This window comes from Saccopteryx bilineata, chromosome 1 (genome assembly GCF_036850765.1).
Source record: "Saccopteryx bilineata isolate mSacBil1 chromosome 1, mSacBil1_pri_phased_curated, whole genome shotgun sequence".
In the NCBI taxonomy this organism is placed as follows: domain Eukaryota; kingdom Metazoa; phylum Chordata; class Mammalia; order Chiroptera; family Emballonuridae; genus Saccopteryx; species Saccopteryx bilineata.
In genome coordinates, this window is record NC_089490.1 from 296,531,836 (window position 1) to 296,552,499 (window position 20,664).

The 20,664-nt window shown below is 48.2% G+C and overlaps 1 protein-coding gene across 8 annotated transcripts in view; it reads left to right on the forward strand.

Annotated features, from left to right (window-relative positions):
* PDZD2 (PDZ domain containing 2) overlaps positions 1 to 20,664 on the forward strand; it is a 340,539-nt gene that overhangs the window by 311,856 nt on the left and 8,019 nt on the right. For 7 of the 8 annotated variants that reach the window (XM_066244174.1, XM_066244194.1, XM_066244204.1 and 4 more), the window contains 9 exons: positions 162 to 279; positions 2,214 to 2,346; positions 6,731 to 6,812; positions 8,282 to 8,316; positions 9,062 to 9,218; positions 10,779 to 11,548; positions 14,021 to 14,129; positions 15,019 to 19,048; positions 19,770 to 19,887. In XM_066244174.1, coding sequence (XP_066100271.1) covers positions 162 to 279; positions 2,214 to 2,346; positions 6,731 to 6,812; positions 8,282 to 8,316; positions 9,062 to 9,218; positions 10,779 to 11,548; positions 14,021 to 14,129; positions 15,019 to 19,048; positions 19,770 to 19,887 — 5,552 coding nt within the window. The remainder of the gene's footprint in view (positions 1 to 161; positions 280 to 2,213; positions 2,347 to 6,730; positions 6,813 to 8,281; positions 8,317 to 9,061; positions 9,219 to 10,778; positions 11,549 to 14,020; positions 14,130 to 15,018; positions 19,049 to 19,769; positions 19,888 to 20,664) is intronic. The other variant, XM_066244185.1, reaches the window with a different exon arrangement.

The window sequence follows — 20,664 nt, forward strand, 5'->3', positions numbered from 1 at the left end:
CGGCAGTGTGGACAAAGAAAAGCAGGATTTACATTCTGAGTCTGGTCAAAATATAAACGGCTATTGGTCTGACCGTCCACAGATGCAGCTTCAAATCTCTGACACACCTGCTTGTTTTGTTGTTGTTCTTGTTTGCTTCCTCCAAATGATGCCTCCCGCAGAGCCCAGAGTTGGACTGGGTATTGGTGCCTGCTGCCTGGCTCTGGAAAACAGCCCGCCGGGCATCTACATTCACAGCCTTGCCCCTGGATCCGTGGCCAAGATGGAGAGCAATCTGAGGTTCGTTGCAAACCTGATAGGACGGGGTCCTGGCATGTTTGTGCGTATCTGAATGCACACACATGCCAGGTACCTGCCCTATTACATTCCTTTGTGGGATTCTAAATCTTTGTATTATTTGCAGAAATAGAGGGATTATAATTAAATAGCATCTCCAAAGATAAAAAGCTCATGTAAATGAAATTTGGTTGAATTAGAGAACTGTGGATTCTTGTCTTTTCCTATTCTGCTCTATCTGGGAACAGAAGTTCAGTTTCAGAAACGACAAAATGCAACTCTATACAGATACCAGTGATTATCTAAATATTTTCTTTCACTTTTATATTCAGTTATGCAAAATTCTTTTGAGATGCTGGGAACTGCTTATAATGGTTCATGATCACTGGACACAAGAGAGTCCTCAAATCACGTCCTTAAACGGGAGGCCTTTATTATTAAGTGTAACCTCTTGAAACTTTTTTGTTGTTTCATTCCTTTTTGAGTGGTGATGTCTAGATGCTTACTGTCTGAAGTCACTGCGTGTCTGATTGCTCAATCCAGCTGGCTGGGTTGTAGCATGGGTATTCTGTTTATACAAGACATGCCTAGGTGTTCTGTTATATAGTAGTTGCAATGGGTCTGTGCCCACCTAAACTTCAAAAGAATGTACACATATTGCACAAAGCACTCTGTGAAAACAGTATCACCTTTCTCCCCTGTAAGCTTCTAAGTCCTTGAGCAGTTGAAGAATGGTCAAAATGACATTCCTTAAGGTTGCCATTTTGAGACCCTGTTAATAGATTATATTATGTTTTTGGTTAATCATCAGTGAATTTCCATACAAAAAAAAATTTAGCAAATCATCCAAAGTACATTAAAGAAAATATACTTTTAGAACCCAAGGAAAAAAAAATCCTTTAATGACATCCCAAGATGATGTTTCTTTCTTGAATGGTTCCATATGTCTGGAGCCTGCCAAATGAACATTCTTCAAACCCCACAGAAAGAGTCTTTGTTCTCTCATACTCAGTTCTCTCCCTATAATTTCAAGTCAAAAATGGGCATCTTGTCCTCAATTTCTCATTTGTTCAAATTTGAAACATTTTTACAAATTCTTGGGTAACCTTTGAGCTTCAGATATTTCCTCCTTAAATTATATTACAATAATCATTTCAAGATGGTAGGAAAAAAGAAACTGATGGTGGTCGAAGGGCTATCACGTGATGAACAAGAGGTCGACAGACCTGAGTTCAACAGTGTGTGCCATCTGGACGACTTCTCTGAGCCAGTGGTCTTCGCTACGTAATGGGCATAGCAGTGCCTTCGAGCGTCATTCTGTAAATGGCTTTGTATAGTGTCTGGCGTGCACTGTGTGCTCAAGAAAGGGCAGCCTGCGTTGCTGTCCGCATCCATTTTCTATAACTTTCCTATTTCTGAAAATGTAGGTAGATAAGCATAATGGTCTTTGCCAATTTAAAGTCTAATGTGTTTTTTTGTTTGTTTTTGTGACAGAGTCAGAGAAAGGGACAGACAGGGACAGACAGACAGGAATGGAGAGATGAGAAGCATCAGTTCTTTGTTGTGGCTCCTTAGTTGATCATTGATTGCTTTCTCATATGTGCCTTGACTTGGGGGCTACAGCAGACCGAGTGATCCCTTGCTCGAGCCAGCGACCTTGGGCTCAAGCTGGTGAGCCTTGCTCAAGCTGACGATCCCGGGGTCTCGAACCTGGGTCCTCCGTGTGCCAGTCCGATGCTTTATCCACTGCGCCACCACCTGGTCAGGCTAAAGTCTAATGTGTTTACATGAATGTGTTTGCTGTTTTACATGTATGCAAAGATGAAAAGGGTGTCATTTAAGTGTTCAGAACAGATTCCTTATCTTAAACCTCCCCCAGAAGGAAACCTTGTAAGAAGCTAACTGTTAGCACAGTGTTGATTGTGTTGCCTTCCTAGCCGCGGAGATCAAATTCTGGAAGTGAACTCGGTCAATGTCCGCCATGCTGCTTTAAGCAAAGTCCACGCCATCTTGAGCAAATGCCCCCCAGGACCCGTTCGACTTGTCATCGGCCGGCACCCTAATCCAAAGGTGAAGTATTTTATACTGTTTTGGGCATGGGAAGACAGCTTGGCTCTTTGTCCAGTCTCAGTGACACACATATTACAATGATGAGATACGCTCTTTGATGAGACAGCTCAGTCAGCAGGTGTCAGGAATCAGCCTGTGGCCACACAATGGCCAAGGAAGAAGGTAGTATTTCTGGGTTCTGATTAACCCTCAGCTGGCTTTGTGCTCTCTGGTGAGATACTTACCCTATTTGGGTTTCTGCATCACGAACGTCTGAGAGCATTAGACTAGAAAATTTGCCCAGGCCGTTCCTCACCTGAGTAGAACACTTCTGTTATTAGGGTTGAGGGCCTGCTAATACTTTTTCAGCATCAGTATCACACTGTTGGCTCATACTGAATTTGCAGATTTTCGTAGCCCCTGTCCCCTTGGCCTCTGCTGTTATTTGGTTCTCTCTTCTCTACCTGTGCTATTGCTTTTAATTTTTAAGCTAATCACAGCACACCTCAGCAAGTTCAACTCAACCCTCTATGAACACTGTATTTGTTGTTTTGAATATTCGATGTAAAAATCTTTTAAAATTAGCTTGTCTCGAACATTGTAATGAGATTGCATTTACAAAATTTAATCTTCTCCTTTTAACAACTCAAAATGCTCATTGAGAACATTAGTTCTTGCCCTGGTTGGGCAACTTGGTTAGTTAGAGCATTGTCCCAATTTGCAAAGTTTGCTGGTTCAGTCCCCAGCCAGGGCACATCTGAGGGCAGACTGACATTCCTGTCTCTTTCTCTCCTTCCCCCCTTCCTCTCTCTAAAGTCAATCAATAAATTTTTTTAAAAACCATTAATTAATTATTTCTATCCCACACACACCCCCCATCATTTATATGGTACTCTTTGATTCTGTCCTAAATGGTCCCAGGCTGCTGTGCTAGACGGACTTGTATGCCATTTTAAGAATAATAAGTCTGTGCCACGAGATGCTGTGGGTCCTCCTATGTGCCAGGTCTGGGATTTCTTTAGTGTATTACCTTCATGGCATCGTTTTTAGTCACAGTGGTGTCCCCAGTACCAGGAAGTGCTACCAGGCTGTGACTCCAGGCCTTGACCCGGGAAGGTGATGTCAACCCCAGTGCTCGGGCAAAGACGGTCACTAGTCTGATTCAGAGTCAACTCCACGACTTTTTTTCCAGATTGTTTTCTCTCGTCTACGTGCCTTCATTAATGTGAAATCGAGTCCTGCCTCTGCCTTTTTCCAGTTTTCTCCCCGTCACTGCCCCTCCCCCGTTCTGTTCTGTAGCCGGGACACCTACCCTTAGAAGCGTTTGTAATGTTTCCCCGCTCTCCCCATGACTCTCTCTGGGTCACTTTTTCTTTCTTTTTTAAAAACGTATTATTGACTTTAGAAGGGGGCAGGATAGGAGCAGGAGCATCCACTCATAGTAATTGCTTCTCATATGTGCCTTGACCGGGCAAGCCCAGGGTTTCGAACCAGCAACCTCAGCCATCCAGGTCAATGCTTTATCCTCTGTGCCACCACAGGTCAGGCTCTCTGGGTCACTTTTTAACACTGTTTTTGCCTCATCGTCAGAGCTAGAGCAGCCTCGGCTCCTTCTTCTAGGGCCCACCCTGGGGTCCCGCCGCCCACATGGCCACGTCTCCTTCCACCTTGGAGAGCAGTCCACTGCGCTGCGGCTGACCTAGCACATCCCTCAACAACACTATCGAAATCAAAGTCTCAGTGGTTTGCAGTCTAATGGCTTCAAGGCATGTCTGACTTCAAAATCCATTCCGGCATAACACAGGTCATGATTTGTTCAGAGGATCGTTTCATCTCAGCCCAAAAGCATCTGCCTAATTTGCTAACACAGTCAAACAAACAAACAGCAAAAAGAAAGGCATTTCAGTGCAAAGCATAATAATCCTGATGGACTGCGACCTCTGATCCATCGAGCACACAGGTTGATTCATGTTTCTAGCCACAAGATAATGGCCGTCATGATGCTGTTGGGGATCTGTCCAGCAAAACCAAATTTCAGTAATTATTTGGTGGGGCTTCATGTTTCCTCCTAGGTAAACTGTGTTCTTAGTTGTAACATCATACTATGTTTTTCTTTCGGTCAAGATTCCATTTTATGTTTAATGTATTTTTTGTACCACTTATCCTAGCATTTCATGCCAATAATACGTTTTGATACTGAATGTATGTGCTTCCTTAGTTTTCATGTTGTTCCAAGAGAAATACCGCAAGGATTTTCTTTTCTGCTGTTTCTCATAACGACGGGAACAGCGGCTGCCCGCTTGGGACCCTCAAGCCCTCCAGGTCTAGACAAGCTGAGATTTGGACCTGCTCGGGTAGCAGCGTGTCACTTACGTTAAGTGAAAGAAAGTAAAAGAGGTCCATTATTACTTGGTGCTGGGACTGTCAGCACAATGAGAATTATCCGGGAAATCTTTTACTTGTTTCAAACCCCAATCATTTTTTTCTCCACTCAGAAAAACAATTGCAAATATTGCAAGTCTATTATCAAGAAAAACTTGCGATTACTGTTTTAGCTGATATTTTCCCTGGCTCATTTATACAAAATTATTTTTTGTTTTATGAAGGGGTGTGTGTGTGTGTACACATATTTTATTTCCTATAAAACCTACTAGAAACTATTACATAAAGGCCATGATATGGTTACGGTTAAATGTAATGATGAATCCTGTGTAGGAATATTTATTTACTTGACAAATTGCTATGTTTATCTAAATCTTATATTTATATTAAATGTTATCTTTGTATACAAAATTATAATTCTAAGTTTATAATATTCCTACCTTTAAAAAAGAGACTATATAAGTTATGTAATTGTCTTTTAAAACATCTCATAGCATAGCAGGTATCAGGCTTTTAAACAGTCCTTCCATGAAAATAATAGTGGTTTGTATAACAGCTGATGGAGAAATAAAATCCATGTCCACCATGATACCAATAAATATGAAAAGAAAAGAAGAGTTATAAAAATCACTATTTTGGGAACTTCATCATAATAATTGATTCAAGCAAGAATAATCAATGGTGCTAAAACCACTGAGGGAAAATATATTGGGGAGCAGGATATTGACATAGTCTCAAACTCTCTCCTCACAAATGACCCATTAATGACAAAAAAGAATTCAATGAAGCAATCAGGTGAGCTCCATCTTAACCAAGTGATCAAAGTTCTCCCCAACGGTGAAGCACACTGACCCTGAGCACCTCTGTGATGCACTGAGAAGGAAACGATTTTTGTAGTTTTTCTGCCAAAAAATGCGTAGCCTGAATCCAAGCATGAAGAAACTATTAGACACATGCTTTGAGGGTTTGGATTGGCCTCATTTCTTCCAAAATATTAGTATCATGAAAGACAAAGGCTCAGAATTGCTTTGGCTTCAAGGAGACCAAAGAGACGTGACTATTCAATCGTGAATTAAATTCTGGATTGCAAAACAAACAAAAAAAATTGGTTAAAGTATTACTGTGCAAGAACGTTGGCCCCTGACAGCCCACTAAAGGGCGACAAGATAAGGAACTTGTGCCAGAATGTAAATGTCACATCTCTGCCCAGTTTTTAGTTCATGTGACATTTTTTTCCCCTGGCATGATGTACTTGATAAAAGAATTGAGCATCAATTTGCATTCTCAAGGAAAATCTTATCTTACTACAGGCTGGCATCAAACTTTCTGGGAACTTTCATTCTACAGACACACTTTGAGTAGGGTTTCTGAAGGAGAGTATTGGGACAATTGGATAAATTGGAATATGAAATGTAGGATATTAGACAGCCATTCAAATCAACACTGAATTTCCTGAATTTGATAATAGTTCCAGGGTTACTGAGGAGAGACTGTCCTTGTTTTCGGGAGCTACATGATAAATATGTATGGGTGAAGGGTCACAATGTCTACAACTAACCCACAAATGGTTTAGTAAAAAGTGATAGCACTGTCTGTGTATGTGTGTGAAGACAGAGCATGAATGTCAAGGTGGGAGAATGTCAAAAAAGAGTGAATCTCAATGAAGTCTCCTGTTTTTGTGCTAGTCTTGCAAGTTTTATGTACGTTTGAAGTTGTTTCAATGACGTTTTGGGGAAAGGAGTTAGAAATGCGTGTTCCAGAGAGGGGCAGATATTGGCCATTGCATTTGATTGCTTTGCTTCATGAACTTGGGGTCTTGTTTGAATACATCGTTTAAGGCCATCAGTTACCTCAGCTTCACTCCTTAATGCCCTGAGTGACTGCTTCAAAAAACAACCGGAACCCTTGGCCCTCTGATTTTCCTCTTTGTGCTCCAAGCTTCTGCCTCTGTTTCTAGCTCCTTTCTGTTGGGGAGAAAGAAAGAAATAAAACCATCTAATTTGTGCTTTCTGCTGACAATCAGGTTTCCGAGCAGGAAATGGATGAAGTGATAGCACGCAGCACTTATCAGGAGAGCAAAGAGGCCAGTTCCTCTCCTGGCTTAGGTACTGTAATTACACGTTTTCATTCAACATTCAGAAGAGTCTCCTTAAGTTCCCCATGGGGCACTTCCTGGGGCAGTGTTGTTGGATTCCCTGTAATTATCATGTTGGGCAGAGGTAGCTGTCAAAGAGAGTCTATGCTTTCTCTGAGGTGCTACTTTTGATATCTGCAGTCATTTAATCTACTTTATTAAAGTTCTAATCATGCATGCTTCTTATAGTACTGTAAGATAATTTGCAAAAATGAGTTAGCAGCATTTTATGCATTTATGTACAATCCATCTAAAATATGCTAGGTGAACATGAAGCGATAACAGTTGTTTGGTATATCAGTTATTAGATGCAGTGTGTATTATCTATTCAAAAACCAGGGATTTCTTTCCATGAATTAAAAGTTTCAACTTAAGACAGGTAATAGAGGTTGCCGAAATCATGTTTTTCCCTTCTTCCACAGAAAGAGCTCAGGCAGAGAAGGACTGAGATAGTAGGAATTCATATGAATTTAAAATAGCATTGCATCGAGTTTTAAAAGTAATGTTTCCTCTAGAACGGAAACCTCCAGGGACTCTGCAAACATGTCTGAACCTGAGAGATGACTGACATTGGGAGGAACAGGAACTGAGACATGAGTGACTGGTTCTCAGAGGAAAAGGAAGGCGTAGGAATTCTTGGAAACCATGAAATACCCTGATTATTTGCATCCATAATTAATATATTCAAAATTATGGCACAGCCATAATGGGCTCTTTATTTAACCAGCTCATTCTCCTGACCTGCCTAAAAGCTGTCCTCTCCTCATCCCGACATATCCGCTCAGTCGTTTATAAAAGATTTGATTAAGCCATGGTCCTCATGCTGGGGTCTTTTTGCTCATGGCATATTAATTTAACATCTCAATGCTGAGTCTTTTCATCCTTCAACTAAAATCTAAACTAGATATTTAGTCCTCTCCCCAGCTCTTTCATGAGTTTTTTGGGGGGAGTCCCTTTATTCATTCATCCTTTAATCCATTCAACCCATATTTCTTAGCCAGGTACAATGTGATCTGACCATGGGGTCAGATCAGGGAGGGTCTCAGCCCTGTACATAAAGACTGGAGAATGGAGATAAGATGCACTGTTATAAATCAGTTATACTCTGTGTATCTGGATTGATGGATGAGTCGTATAGAATACTTTTGAAATTCAGAAGAAGTTACTTCCAAGTGGGATCACCATGGAGGTGGTAGCCCCGAGTTAGGTCTTACCGCATGGGCAGAATCTTGGGCGGTGGGATGGGGTAGGAATTGGGTACCCACACAGAGTGAATGCAGGTTGATACCTGTGCACAGGCCCCATCAGCACTAGTCAAGCAGACAGGGTTTTGTTTAATGTGTTTGGCTCCTCCTTTTCTAGTTAAGGATGTGAGGTGAGCCTATTTGTAAGGATTTGAGCTTCATTGTTTTGACAATATGGTGAATTTCCCCCCAACAGGTACCCCATTGAAGAGTCCCTCTCTTGCAAAAAAGGTGAGTCAAGGTGCACTGCTGCCCCGCTCAGCTGGCCTGGGAACAAATTCAAGTCACATGCGAGGGCCCAACCTCTGTTTCTGTCCATGAGTCATTTGGCCACTTTATACAGGAAAACAGCAACAATGCTGATTTGAGAAATGTGTGTTTCATTTATTAAATATTCATCCAGGAAAAGAGTAGAGCAGCAAATAAAAGAACAGAGCTGCAGTCTGAAAATAATTCTTAAAATGCTCCACACTAAGAGGCCCCAGTCGGTTTGGGGGGGACCTGCAACTTTAAGTGGAGACGGTGGACTCTGTCCGCCAGCTGTTCCTACATCCCAGTGGGTCTGCGCGCAGGATTCAAACTCCCCTGTGTTTGGTTTCATCAGCAGGCTGAAACAGTGGCTTGGAATTTCATTCTGTTTCCCTGTCACTTCCCCCGTTTCTTCCTGGGAGGGCTGATACGCTGCTGCTGAGGCTTTTCTCATCATTGCCAAACATTTGGCCAAAATATATATATATATATATGTTTTTTCTTTTAAAAAAATGTTGTCTGGCAGCAACCACCTGCTTTTGATTCATTAAATGTTTAATTGAGCCATCCTGAAGTAAGTGGAAGTGGGCGTTACTGTCACAGCTGTTTCCAATGAGCATGGATTAGAACAAAGTGTTCTTGGAAAGATAGGAAGTGATTACTGTTGGAAATACGTAATCTGCTTCTGGTGCGCCCCTGAGCCATCCAACACTGTCTTTTGCAACAGGACTCCCTGATCTCTGAATCCGACCTCTCCCAGTACTTCTCCCAGGACGGCCCGGGCCCCCTGTCGGACTTCGTGGTGGCTGGCTCCGAGGACGAGGACCACACGGGAAGTGGCTGCAGCACCTCCGAGGACGGCAGCCTGCCGCCCAGCACCTCCTGTAAGCCACAGCTGTCTTCCCGCTCTGGCCACGCTGGTCTGCTGGCCACGGTGCCGTCATGTGAACAGAGAAATGGAACCCAGGCCTCTGGTGGGGTAGAAGCCGTCTTTCTACCCTGAATTGATTCAGTTTATTCTTGGGAAATGCAGCCCACTGTGAATGACTGGCTGCTCGGTTCTGCGGTAAATGGACTGGGCGCTCGTTCTTTGCTGACTGATGAGGGTGCCTGAACCAGGCGCCTCCAGGCGCCATGTACTCAGCGGAGTCTTCAAATTGATGGCGTCAGCTCAGGACTGGCAACCTGATGGCCCATGTTTTAAGGGAATTGTAGTACCAGGACCCTGACCTCGTTAGACCCTAACTTAATTCTTTTTATTTATTTATTTATTTATTTATTTTTTTTTTTTACAGAGACAGGAGTGAGTCAGAGAGAGGGATAGACAAGGACAGACAGACAGGAATGGAGAGATGAGAAGCATCAATCATTAGTTTTTCATTGCGTTGCAACACCTTAGTTGTTCATTGATTGCTTTCTCATATGTGCCTTGACCGCGGGCCTTCAGCAGACCGAGTAACCCCTTGCTGGAGCCAGCGACCTTGGGTTCAAGCTGGTGGGCTTTTCCTAACCAGATGAGCCCGCACTGAAGCTGGCGACCTCGGGGTCTTGAACCCAGGTCCTCTGCATCCCAGTCTGATGCTCTATCCACTGCGCCACCACCTGGTCAGGCACTTAATTCTTTTTAGAAAGCAGTGAGCGGAAGATTCAGAACTGATAAGGGACAGACGTTGAAATCTCATCGATCATTTGTAAATATGATAGGAGAAAAGGTCTGATGTGAACTGTACTGAGTTCTCAGACTTCTGCTGGTGTGGTTTCCTTTTTGATTTTTCTATCTAGTGTGAGCAAGAAAATGGCCTTAGGAGAGGCAGGCGATGTCCCCCTGCCTCTCATTTGGAGCAGCTGATGAGCTCCCTCTGGTCTGATGGGAGCATCTCAGGGTGGGAGCAGGTGCAGTCCCTCACTGTCTTCACAGCGAGGTGCGGAGAGTGTGCAGAGCGCCCCGGCCTTTCCTCCCTGCCCTGGGTGGAATTTATTTATCGATTACACTCTTCTAGAGCTGACACACCCTTCAGTCAAGCCTGCCTTTTTGCCGATGAAGGAAAGACCTCGGGGTGAGATGGCCCAGGCATGGAGCACTTGTTAGTCCCCAGACATCCTCCTACAGAGGAATTCTCAGCAGCGGCATCTGGGTTGAACCCTGGCAATGCAATAAACATTTCTGGATGGTGACAAATTGTCCATTTCTGTTTCTAGGCAGCACCCTGGTTTAAGTTAAACAATCCAGAGGTTCAGATACAAGAATAAATAAAACACTGACAGGGAGGCCATGAGGGGAAGCTGGCTGTCCACTGCGTGGACCTCGAGAAGCCGTGTCAATTAAACCTGGTCCCCAGTGGCCAGAGTGCCAGAGAACAACTGTGAATGTGGAAACGCTCAGGGGCTAAATTATAAGGTGAGGCCAGGTGGGAAACTATTTCATTTGACTTTTCTTTTCCCAGCAGCTCACAAGGAACCAGGAAAAGCCAGGGCCAACAGCCTTGTGTCTCTGGGAAGCCAGCGGAGCGCCGGGCTCTTCCACAAGCAGGTGACAGTCGCCAGACAAGCCAGTCTCCCCGGGAGCCCGCGGGTCCTCCGAAATCCCCTCCTCCGCCAGAGGAAGGTCGGCTGCTACGACGCCAATGATGCCAGTGATGAGGAAGAGTTCGATGGTGAAGGGGACTGCATTTCCCTCCCAGGGACCCTCCCAGGTGCTGGCAGGCCTCTGACTGAGGACGACTCTAGGCATGTCTTGACGACCTCTTCCAAGATCAGGGGTATCAACAACCAAGAGGAACGGCCCCAGAAAATACTGGTCAGCAAGGCCTCCTCAGTGCCTCTCCTTGGCAGCTCAGTGAACTTAGAGGACAGTGTCCCAGTGGGCCTGGCGGACACTCCTTCCCATGCAGCCAACCCCACGGGGAAGAAGGAGCTGTCAGGATCCAGGAGTTCACCCAAATTGGAATGCAGAGCTGGTACCCAGAGTCTGGTGAGCATGGACAGCTCCAGTTCCCCCCAGCAGAAGAACGAAAGCCTGGGGTCCAGGCACAGACCAGTGGCTAGGGTCAGCCCTCACTACACGAGGTCGGAGGCCAAGGCCAAGCCCAGCAGCTCGGAGACAGCAAACCTGACTGATGGAGCTAATGACCCATGTGGTCTAAATTCTAACGTCCAGGCCACTTCAGTCCAAGTGACCACGACAGCTTTTCAACCAGGTGGAACTGTGGAAAAGGTAACTGATTTTCTCTTAGTCACGTGGGATCTAAGTGGATATTATACGAATGAATACGGAGTGGTATAAAGCTGAGGTAGGATCATCAGCCTGAAACAGAAGATAATAATTTGAGAATAACAAGTCATTCATGTCAGTACACTGACTGCGTGGGAGCCTGTCAGCAGGCTGGTAGGGGGATGTGCCCAGGTGTTGAGTCACAGATCATTCAGCCAGGAGATGTAAATGCCCTCTTACCTGGACACAGGACCTGGGGTTGATAATGGAAGGGCAGTGCCAGGCGGGTGACGGAAAACCCTGGGTCTGGGCTCATTTTCTCCACTGACTAGCAGGGACACTACCTGAGGAAGTAAGTTATTGAACCTTTCTGAGACACAGTTGTCTGGACCATAAAGTAGGGATGCTTTATGATCAACCCACAGAGCCAGGGTGACCATCAGGTATAAGGTAACAGTGACTGTCTCCTAGTGATAAGGTTCTGAATGATCCTTATCTTTTTGTACTCTCTACAGTGATTATCTGTAAAGTTATGCATACCCCGGCCATAGCAGGTGAAAGAAACTTACAGTGCCACCACATAAAATGCAAGTTAATACTATTTATTTATCACTACCTGGTTACACCCATGTCAGAATGACCCAGAATTATCAAATTGACTAGTTTTAAAATTTTTCAGAATAGCTCCACTTTCTCAAGGAGAGAGTAAGAGTTAAGGCCCGTGTGGATTTCCCTCAGCAGGTAACTGGCAGTTTCCTGAGTGATTTCTGGACAGGAGCTCAGCCCTCGTCCAGTCCCCCTCGGTCCTCTGCTGCCACCTTGGGGCCGCTCTCTAACACTGACCCAGAGGATTGATTTCAAATCAATCTGATTTCACTATTTTAGCAAGGTTATTTAAAAAATATATAATTTTCTTTTTACAGTTGGTATTAGAAGAAAGGAAGATAAAGTAATTGACAGTTGGCTGACAGGAAATTCTGAGATATTAAATGGCCATTTCGCCCGCCCAGCCTGGTTCTCTCCCTAACCACCAAACCAAGGAGCTGACTGACAGTCCTCCCGTCCATTCGGCCTCTCGTCTGATGCATGTTGTTTTTATAACTGCTACCTCATTTAATCATCTTTTATTTTTTTATATAATTTTGATTTGCCTTTCCCTGATCACTCACATTTTTTTATACTCTCTACAGTGCCTGTGAGTTAAGGCAAGTCTTCTCATTCCTATTTCCCAATTTTTTAAAATTGTAGTCAAATACACATAGTTTAGCATCTGAATCATTTTCAAGTGTACAGGTCAGCGACATTAATATCATATTGTGCAGCTGTCACCACCACCCATCTCCAGAACACTTCCTGTAAAACGGAGACTGCCCCTTTAACAGTAACTCCCGTTGCCCCTACCCAGCCTCTGGCCACCACCATTCTACTTTCTGTCTCTGTGATTTTGACTACTCTAGGCACCTCATGTAAGCAGAATCATACAGAATTTGTCTTTTTTGTGACTGGCTTATTTCACTTAGCATATTGTCCTCAAAGCTCCATGTTGCCTGACCAGTGGTGGTACAGTGGATAGAGCATTCACCTGGGGCACTGAGGTCCCCAGTTTGAAACCTCAAAGTCTCCGCCTTCAGTGCAGGATTACCAGTTTGAGTGTGGGGTCATTGACATGATCCCAATGTCGCTGGCTTGAGCAAGGGGTCACTCACTCATCTGGAGCCCCCCAGTCAAGGCATGTATGAGAAAGCAATCAATGAACAACTAAAGTGCTGCAACTATGAGTTGATGCTTATCTCGCTCCCTTCTGTCTTTCTCTCTGGAAAAAAAAAAAAAAAGCTAATCCATTGTTGTAGTATATATCAGAATTCCTTCCTTTTCAAGGCTAATATTCCATCTTATGTATATACCACATTTTTCTTATCCATTCATCTATTGATGGACATCGGAGTTGCTTCCATATTTCAGCCATTGTGAATAATGCTTCTATGAACATGGGTATAGTAGTATCTCTTAAAGACCCTGCTTTCCATTTTTGGATTTTTACCCAGAAGCGGGACTGCTGGGTCATATGCTAGCTCTGGTTTTGTTTTTCTAAGGAACCTCTACATTTCACAGTGGCTGCACCAATTTACATTCCCACCAGCAGTGCACGAGGCTCTAATTCCTTCACATCCTCACCAACACTTGTTATTTCTGTTTTTTTATTATAGTCATCCTAACAGGCATGAGGTGGTATCTCATGATTTTGGTTTGCATTTCCCTGATCACTCACATTTTAAAGTTGAGAAAACTAAGGCTTAGGGAGAGTGACGAGCCCATGCAATTCCTGGTGGGCCTCAAACCCTGAATCTGACCTCAGGGCTCCTGGCCCAGGGCTTTTTGAGCTTTCCCCAAACCAGCTCTCCTCTGCAGACGATGTCCTGGGACGCAGAAAACCTGAGGAGTATTGACAGTGACTTGCTGTTTTCCTTGTGCCAGGAATCTCCGGGAGAGCCGACTCTTGGACATGGGCCCCACCCAGGTGCTGGCCGCCTCACTGAGAACCTACCCGAGGCTGGACCAGAGCAGGGGCAGCCACCTGAGATAGGTAAGATATCTTATCATTCATTATGCTGCTAGATGTGAGGGCAGCAGTTCCTCTAAAAATCTGTACATGTGGAGAATTGTAAGTGGGAAAACACTCTTACACAGACGAATGGTATTTAAACACTGCCTGCATCTAACACCTCTGCTGGATCAGTGTGCCTAAGCGCAGAGCCCCAGTGCCCGGTCCTGTGCACGCATGGCATTCGGTCAATACTCCTTTCCCATTTGGTGATGAGTACATTAGAGGAAATGAGACATGAGATGGCAAAAAAGGATCGCCCGTCCTTTGAAGTCTCATACTCTGCTTATATGAGATCAGATGCACCGAGGACGAGTATAAAACCAAGCAGAAAACATCAGAGCGGCCTGCAGGCTGCCCTGAGCACTGGTGGTGCGGGTGTCAGCACACCTGCAGCCTGCCCTCATCAGGAAGCCGCATGGCACCTCCATGTGGCTCGCACCTACAGCACTGGCTGTAGGGCTGCTGGCCTCCTACCAGGATTTATCGGGGCTGAGTCGACATCCTTCCCATCATCGGCCTCTGAGGGAACCACCACGAAGCTAAGAGTGACCTAGAGCCACAGCCTGCGCCCGGTGGCTCTGCTGTCTCGGAGGGATGTGCAGGGAACCCCAAGGGAAGGAGCGCTGGCGTGCCCCTCCTGAGGGCGCAGACACCGGCTTGCGGTGGCCCCCTCATTCCAGAGCAACCACAGCGGGGTGCTGTTCATTTTCAATACGGGAAGCCCACACCCAGGTTATGGAATGTCCTGGTGAAAAAGACAAAAAAGATTGAGACTGCAGTTTTCTACTCTTTTACTTGAGTTTTTCCATTTTCTCACATTTTCCCCTCTCCCCTCCCACCCCACCTTTTGTTTACCTTCTGGACACAGGACTGGACGGCTCCCCACGCCTTGTCCCGGGGCAGAAGGGGGTCACTCACCCTGACCCCAGTGAGACCTCAGTGGACACCAGACAAGTGAGGCAGCCTGAGGACCGCAGGGAGCCAGTGTCGCCCAGGGACCCCAAGGCCGAGGACAGATGTCCCACCAGCCTTGCCCGGGGCCACAGCATGTGCCCAGGGAAGATAGCAGCGGCTCATCCGGACTGCGGCCCAACCCAAGCAGCCGCGGACAGCACCAGGCACGCAGCTGCGCCCAAGGCCGCTGAGCCACAGGGAGCAACTCCAGCCACTGCTGTCCTGTCGCCAGACCTCCTCGTGGGCCAGGAGGAGAGACGGAGAGTTCCAGGTGACCACAGCAAAGCTCTGCAAGCGACAGGAATCCTCGGGCCTGCCCAGTCCCGGGAGTCCGCTCTGCTCGAGGGGACGGACTCTGGGTCTGGGAGGGCCCCGAAGGCCGGCCCCTCCCGGACCGCACCCGCTGACAAGGTTAAAGCGGTGTGTGGCGGTGCCTCGGGGCACTGCTGCCCCGGGGAGGGCGCAGGGAGCCCTGTGACTGACATCGACAGGCTCATCAAGGAGCTGGATGCTCCGGAAGGAAGACTTCCGTCTCCTGACACGGGGGACCAGTTGAGTGCCGCGGGCGGTTCCCAGGGGCCGCCTCTGACGGGAGCGGGAGCTGGAGGGAGCGGCCGCTGCACGGAGCCCGCCCCGGGAACCCAGACCCCTGTGCCTGGGACCCACACCCCCGCCCCCGGGAGGGCCTGGGCAGCCGGTCTGCCCCCGCACGCAGCGTGGACCGCCCAGCCTTCCGTTTTGGATTCGATTCATCCTGACAAACATTTTACTGTGAACAAAAACTTTTTGAGCAACTACTCTAGAAATTTTAGCCATTTCCACGAAGACAGTATGTCCCTGTCGGGCCTGGGCGACAGCACGGAGCCTTCCCTCTCATCCATGTACGGCGACGCCGAGGACTCGTCCTCCGACCCCGAGTCGCTCGCTGAAGCCCCACGAGCTCCCACCAGCAACAACTGGTCGCCTCCGCGTCCCCGTGGGTCTCCCCGCAAGGACGAGGCGACGGAGTCGGAGGAGGAGCAAATTGAAATCTGCTCAGCACATGGGCCCCCAAGCGCGCCCTGCGCTGCCCGGGCCCGGGTCCTGCCGCTGGAGCACCGCGCTCTGCGCGAGGCTGGCGGCAGCCCGCGCCACCAAGCAGCGCTCATGTCGGGGGCCCCGTGCGCGTTCGCCCCCGACCCCCCGCAGACGCCCGCTCTCCTGGCTGCGAGCTCTGCGGCGCAGGAGCCTCCTGCGGACCCACGGGTCACCCAGAACCACAGGGCCCGGTGTGATGGACAGACTGTGGAAGCTACCAGCTCCGGCTCCACTGTGGAAAACCAGCTGCCTGACGTCGCCAGGCGTGTTCACAGCACGGCAGTCACCCTCGGCTCTCCTAACATGGTAAACGGTTTGGGACGTGACCTGGTGGATGGTGAAACCCCAAAGAAAAAACAAGAAACAAATGTCAGCTCAACTGAACATCGGTTATCCGTTAGCAGGGGTGTCCCCGAGGACAAGGGGCCTGTCCTGGCAAACCTGCACATCTCTGAGCGTCCAGACCTGGAGGACCAGCTGCAGAAACCAAAAGGGACATCCAGGAGGCCCCTCATGGCCTGGTTTAAAGAAATCAATAAGAGTAACCCAGGTACGCATTTGCCGAGCAAGACTGAGAGGGAGCAGTCCACCATGCCAGCCCCAAGTCCTGACTCCAAAGGCCTGGTGTCAAGCACAAACCACAAAAAGGGGGCTGCTGGGCCCAACAGCCCCCCTCAGAACCTTGACAATAAAGACCTCCCTAAAAAGAGCCCAGCAGAAACCCTTGTAAGTAACTGTCAGAAACCCAAATCCGGCCCGAAGCTGAGGAGACTGAGCATCAAAAGTAGAAGCAAAGGCAGCCCCGAGGCCCCTGCTGCCCATGCGCCCAAGGCCGGAACGGACCCCAGGAAGTCCCTCATCTCACCCCAGGCCTCTCACAAATCGCTTTCTAAGGTGGCCTCCCACCGGTCCCACGCAGCTGACCGCGAAGAGCCCGACAGAAATGCCACAGCCACTGTCCAGTCTCCCCAGTGCGGGATGGACAGCAAGCTGCCCCCTGCGGTCCCCGGGGCCCTGCGGCCATCGGCGTCAGACACGAGCATCAGACCGCTCGTTTCGCCCTTGACCTCCCCCAGGGCTCTTCCTGAGCAAGGTGCAGGTGGAAGGCTCCTCACGGCTCTCCACTCCGAACCCGACAGGGGCTGCCTGGCCACCCCCAGATTGCCTAAGTGTGGACCAGAGAGCAAGGTGGCCTCAGGGACAGGTCCCACAGTGTCCAAGAGCAGCATGTCCACAGCAATGGACAGAGGGGAACTCCCGCGTCCCGGGCAGGGCCAGCAGCTCGCAGCCAACCAAACAGATTTGGCATCAAAAGCCGCCCAACCCAGGGTGATGGGCGACAAAGTAAACAAAGCAATTGCTGGTGATCCCCCAGAAAGAACCAACCAGCTGAAAATAGTTGAAATTTCTTCTGAAAGAATGCCAAAGAATGGATGTGGTGACATGTCAGCCCAAAGTGACAGACAGGGAGGGTTCTTGGCCCAGGGCAACTGTCAGGAGAAGAGTGAAATCAGACTCTGTCACCAGGCAGTGGAATCATCCCCAGATCAGCCACCCCCGCTGGCCTCGCGCGCCTCCCAGGTGGAGCGGGAGATGCAGCGGTCCGCCAGCGTGGCAAAGCTGGCCGCCGCCGCCTCCCCACAGCTGCCTGCTAGAAAGGCAGGCTCCTCGCCGGGAAAGCTGAGCCAGATGTCAGACTCTCCTGGGACGTCCAAGAGTGGCACACCTGTGGGCCCAGCGCTGGATGACCGTCCCTATTTCACACCAAGGCCAGCGACCAGGACCTACTCCATGCCAGCCCAGTTCTCAAGCCATTTCGGACGGGATGGGCCGTCCCTGCACAGCCCAGGCCGCTCTCACCGGGACAGCCAGATCCCTGCGACAGGCGGCAGCCTCCTGGAGGCCAAGGCATCCAGAGGTGGTGCTCTCGGCCTGGTTAACGGACAGGGTCTGTACAGTGTGAAGCCCCTGCTGGACACGTCGAGGACCCTTCCCACAACAGATGAAGGCGCTGTCCTTTCTGTGCAGGAAACAAGCTCCCTGGTCTCGGACAAAATCAGAGTCACCAGAAGACATTACTATTCTGAGCAGAACTGGCCCCATGAATCTACCTCATTTTTTTCTGTGAAGCAGAGGATCAAGTCCTTTGAGAACCTGGCCAATTCTGATAGGCCTGTGGCCAAGTCTGGGGCTTCCACTTTTCTATGTGTGAGCTCCAAGCCTCCCATTGGGAGACGGTCATCGGGCAGCGTGGCTTTGGGGAGCCTCAGCCATGCCAGTGAACTGACAGCGAGGTCCCTGAGACGCAGTCTGAGTTCCTGCAGCGAAAGCCAAAGCGAAGCCAGCACCCTCACCGCCCAGATAACCAAGTCCCCATCCAGTGTGGCGCTGACGGTCTCCCGGCAGAATCTGGTGGAGGCCGGGAACACGGGCCCTGATTCGGACCCAAAGAAATCCCTCGGTCTTTCCGGAATCCCCACCCCAACCGTGACCCCGGCCTCTCCCAGCAAGAGGAACAAGTCTTCTGTGCGCCACACGCAGCCCTCGCCTCTGTCGCGCTCTAAGCTGCAGGAGCTGAGAGCCCTGAGTATGCCCGACCTCGACAAGCTCTGCAGCGAGGACTTCTCAGCGGGGCCCACGGCCGTGCTCTTCAAAACCGAGCTGGAAATCGTCCCCAGGAGGTCGCTGGGCTCCCCTGCCGGAGGCCTCAATGGATCCACTGCCCATTTGTGTCCTGAGAAGGTGGGGGACAGGGCCTGTCCAGGAGGAAGCAGGCCTAAAGCCGGTGAGCCTGGGGCACCCAGTTCAGCCAGGGATGGGGATGAAACCAACCAGGATCTGTCTTCCAGAAAAAGCTGGTCAGTTAAGTAAGTATCTGCCCCTCCCCCTTTTATTTAAATATCCTTTTATTTTATTCACTAGTTTTAGTTTTATAGAAATTGTGAAGATAACGCAGAGTTTCCACATACCCCTCACCCAGCTCTTCCTGATGTTAGCATCTTATATAACCACCGTCCACTGATCAAAAAAAAGCTCACAATAGAACACAATTAAGTCGACTTTATTCAGACATCAGAGTAAATTCCACAAATGTCCTTTTCCTGCTCCTGCATCCAGACCAGCAACCACATCACTTTTACCCCCCTTTGTTTTTCCTGCCATTACTGGAACAATGAAAAGCCTGCAGGGAAAGTTTGCCAAGGGGCCAGCTGAGGAGAGCTCCCTTCGGGCTTGGCGCTTAGACAAACGGGCTTGGCGCTTAGACAAACCCGGAAGGAGGCGGTAGCCAGAGGGGCTGCACCCCAGGGAAGAATCCAGCTTCTGAATGTGACTGAGTTAAACAGGAAATTTCTAACATTTTAAAACGTTGTACTTGTACCGATATACTACATATTTTTTAATGTCAAATTGTGTGGAATTCCCACACCGGTCCCCTAGCATCTTGGAGGAATCCCTGACTCCACAGTAATTCCCACTAGAAATACCAACAGTATAGGTGGAAGGATTTCGTTTTAAATGCATCCTTACACAATGGAGAAACTGCTTTTTTCTTTCATGTTCTTCTAATATATTTGTATTATTATTTAGTTTGAATCAACTTCTAGTCTCAGCGGGGGACCAGCAAAGATTACAGTCTGTTTTGTTGTCGGTGAGGTCGAACTCCACCGTCCTAACTCTCATGCAGGAAGCGGAAGCACAATCAGAGGTGAGTGACACATGGGAAACACAGGGAGGCGGAGCTGCTGCCAGGTCAGTGCCCGGGTGTGTCCACGCGCTCGGAGATCCGGTCACTTGTGAGCCCACGGCTCAGTCTTCCATCTCGCTTACTTGCAGACTGCTTTAGAAGCTAAGCCTAGTCTTGCATGTTTTAGGCGCCAGATTGGCGTGTTGCTGTTTCCATTCCCCAGTGCGACTAGTTACTGATCTCCCCAATGCCATCCCACATTTAGGGTTTGTCTGCAGAACCTCAAAACAGAACTAGGCATCTTGGAACGGCTGGGGAATGATCACAAGGTACCTCTGTCCACCTAGGTGGACAGAAACTACCTGTCAAGGGCGCCATCTGCTGGGGAAATGAGTTAACATCTGTGTAGCCCTGCCCTGGCTCAGGTGTCTGAGCTTCTGAAGTCTGGGGCGCCAGAGAAGCTGAGTTGTTACAAATCAAGTCTTCTAATAAATTGGATGTGACAATAACAGTAACAAAAGAAACCATGGGTTGCTAGCTAGAATACTTCTCTGAAGTGCAACATTAATGTCCCAGGACTATTCATAGAGATTTGAACCCTAAGAAATGAAAATTTTCTTTATAGAGAAAAAAACAAATATGAACAATTTTCCTTGAGTGGTAATGTCCCTGGGTCACTGGTGTCATCTGAGAACACTGACCCAGAAATTCTAGTATCAGAAGGGCTGTGATGTTGGCATCTCATGGGAGTGGGAGGGCATGGAGGTGAGTGGGTTAGAGACCAGCACCCTCAGCTTC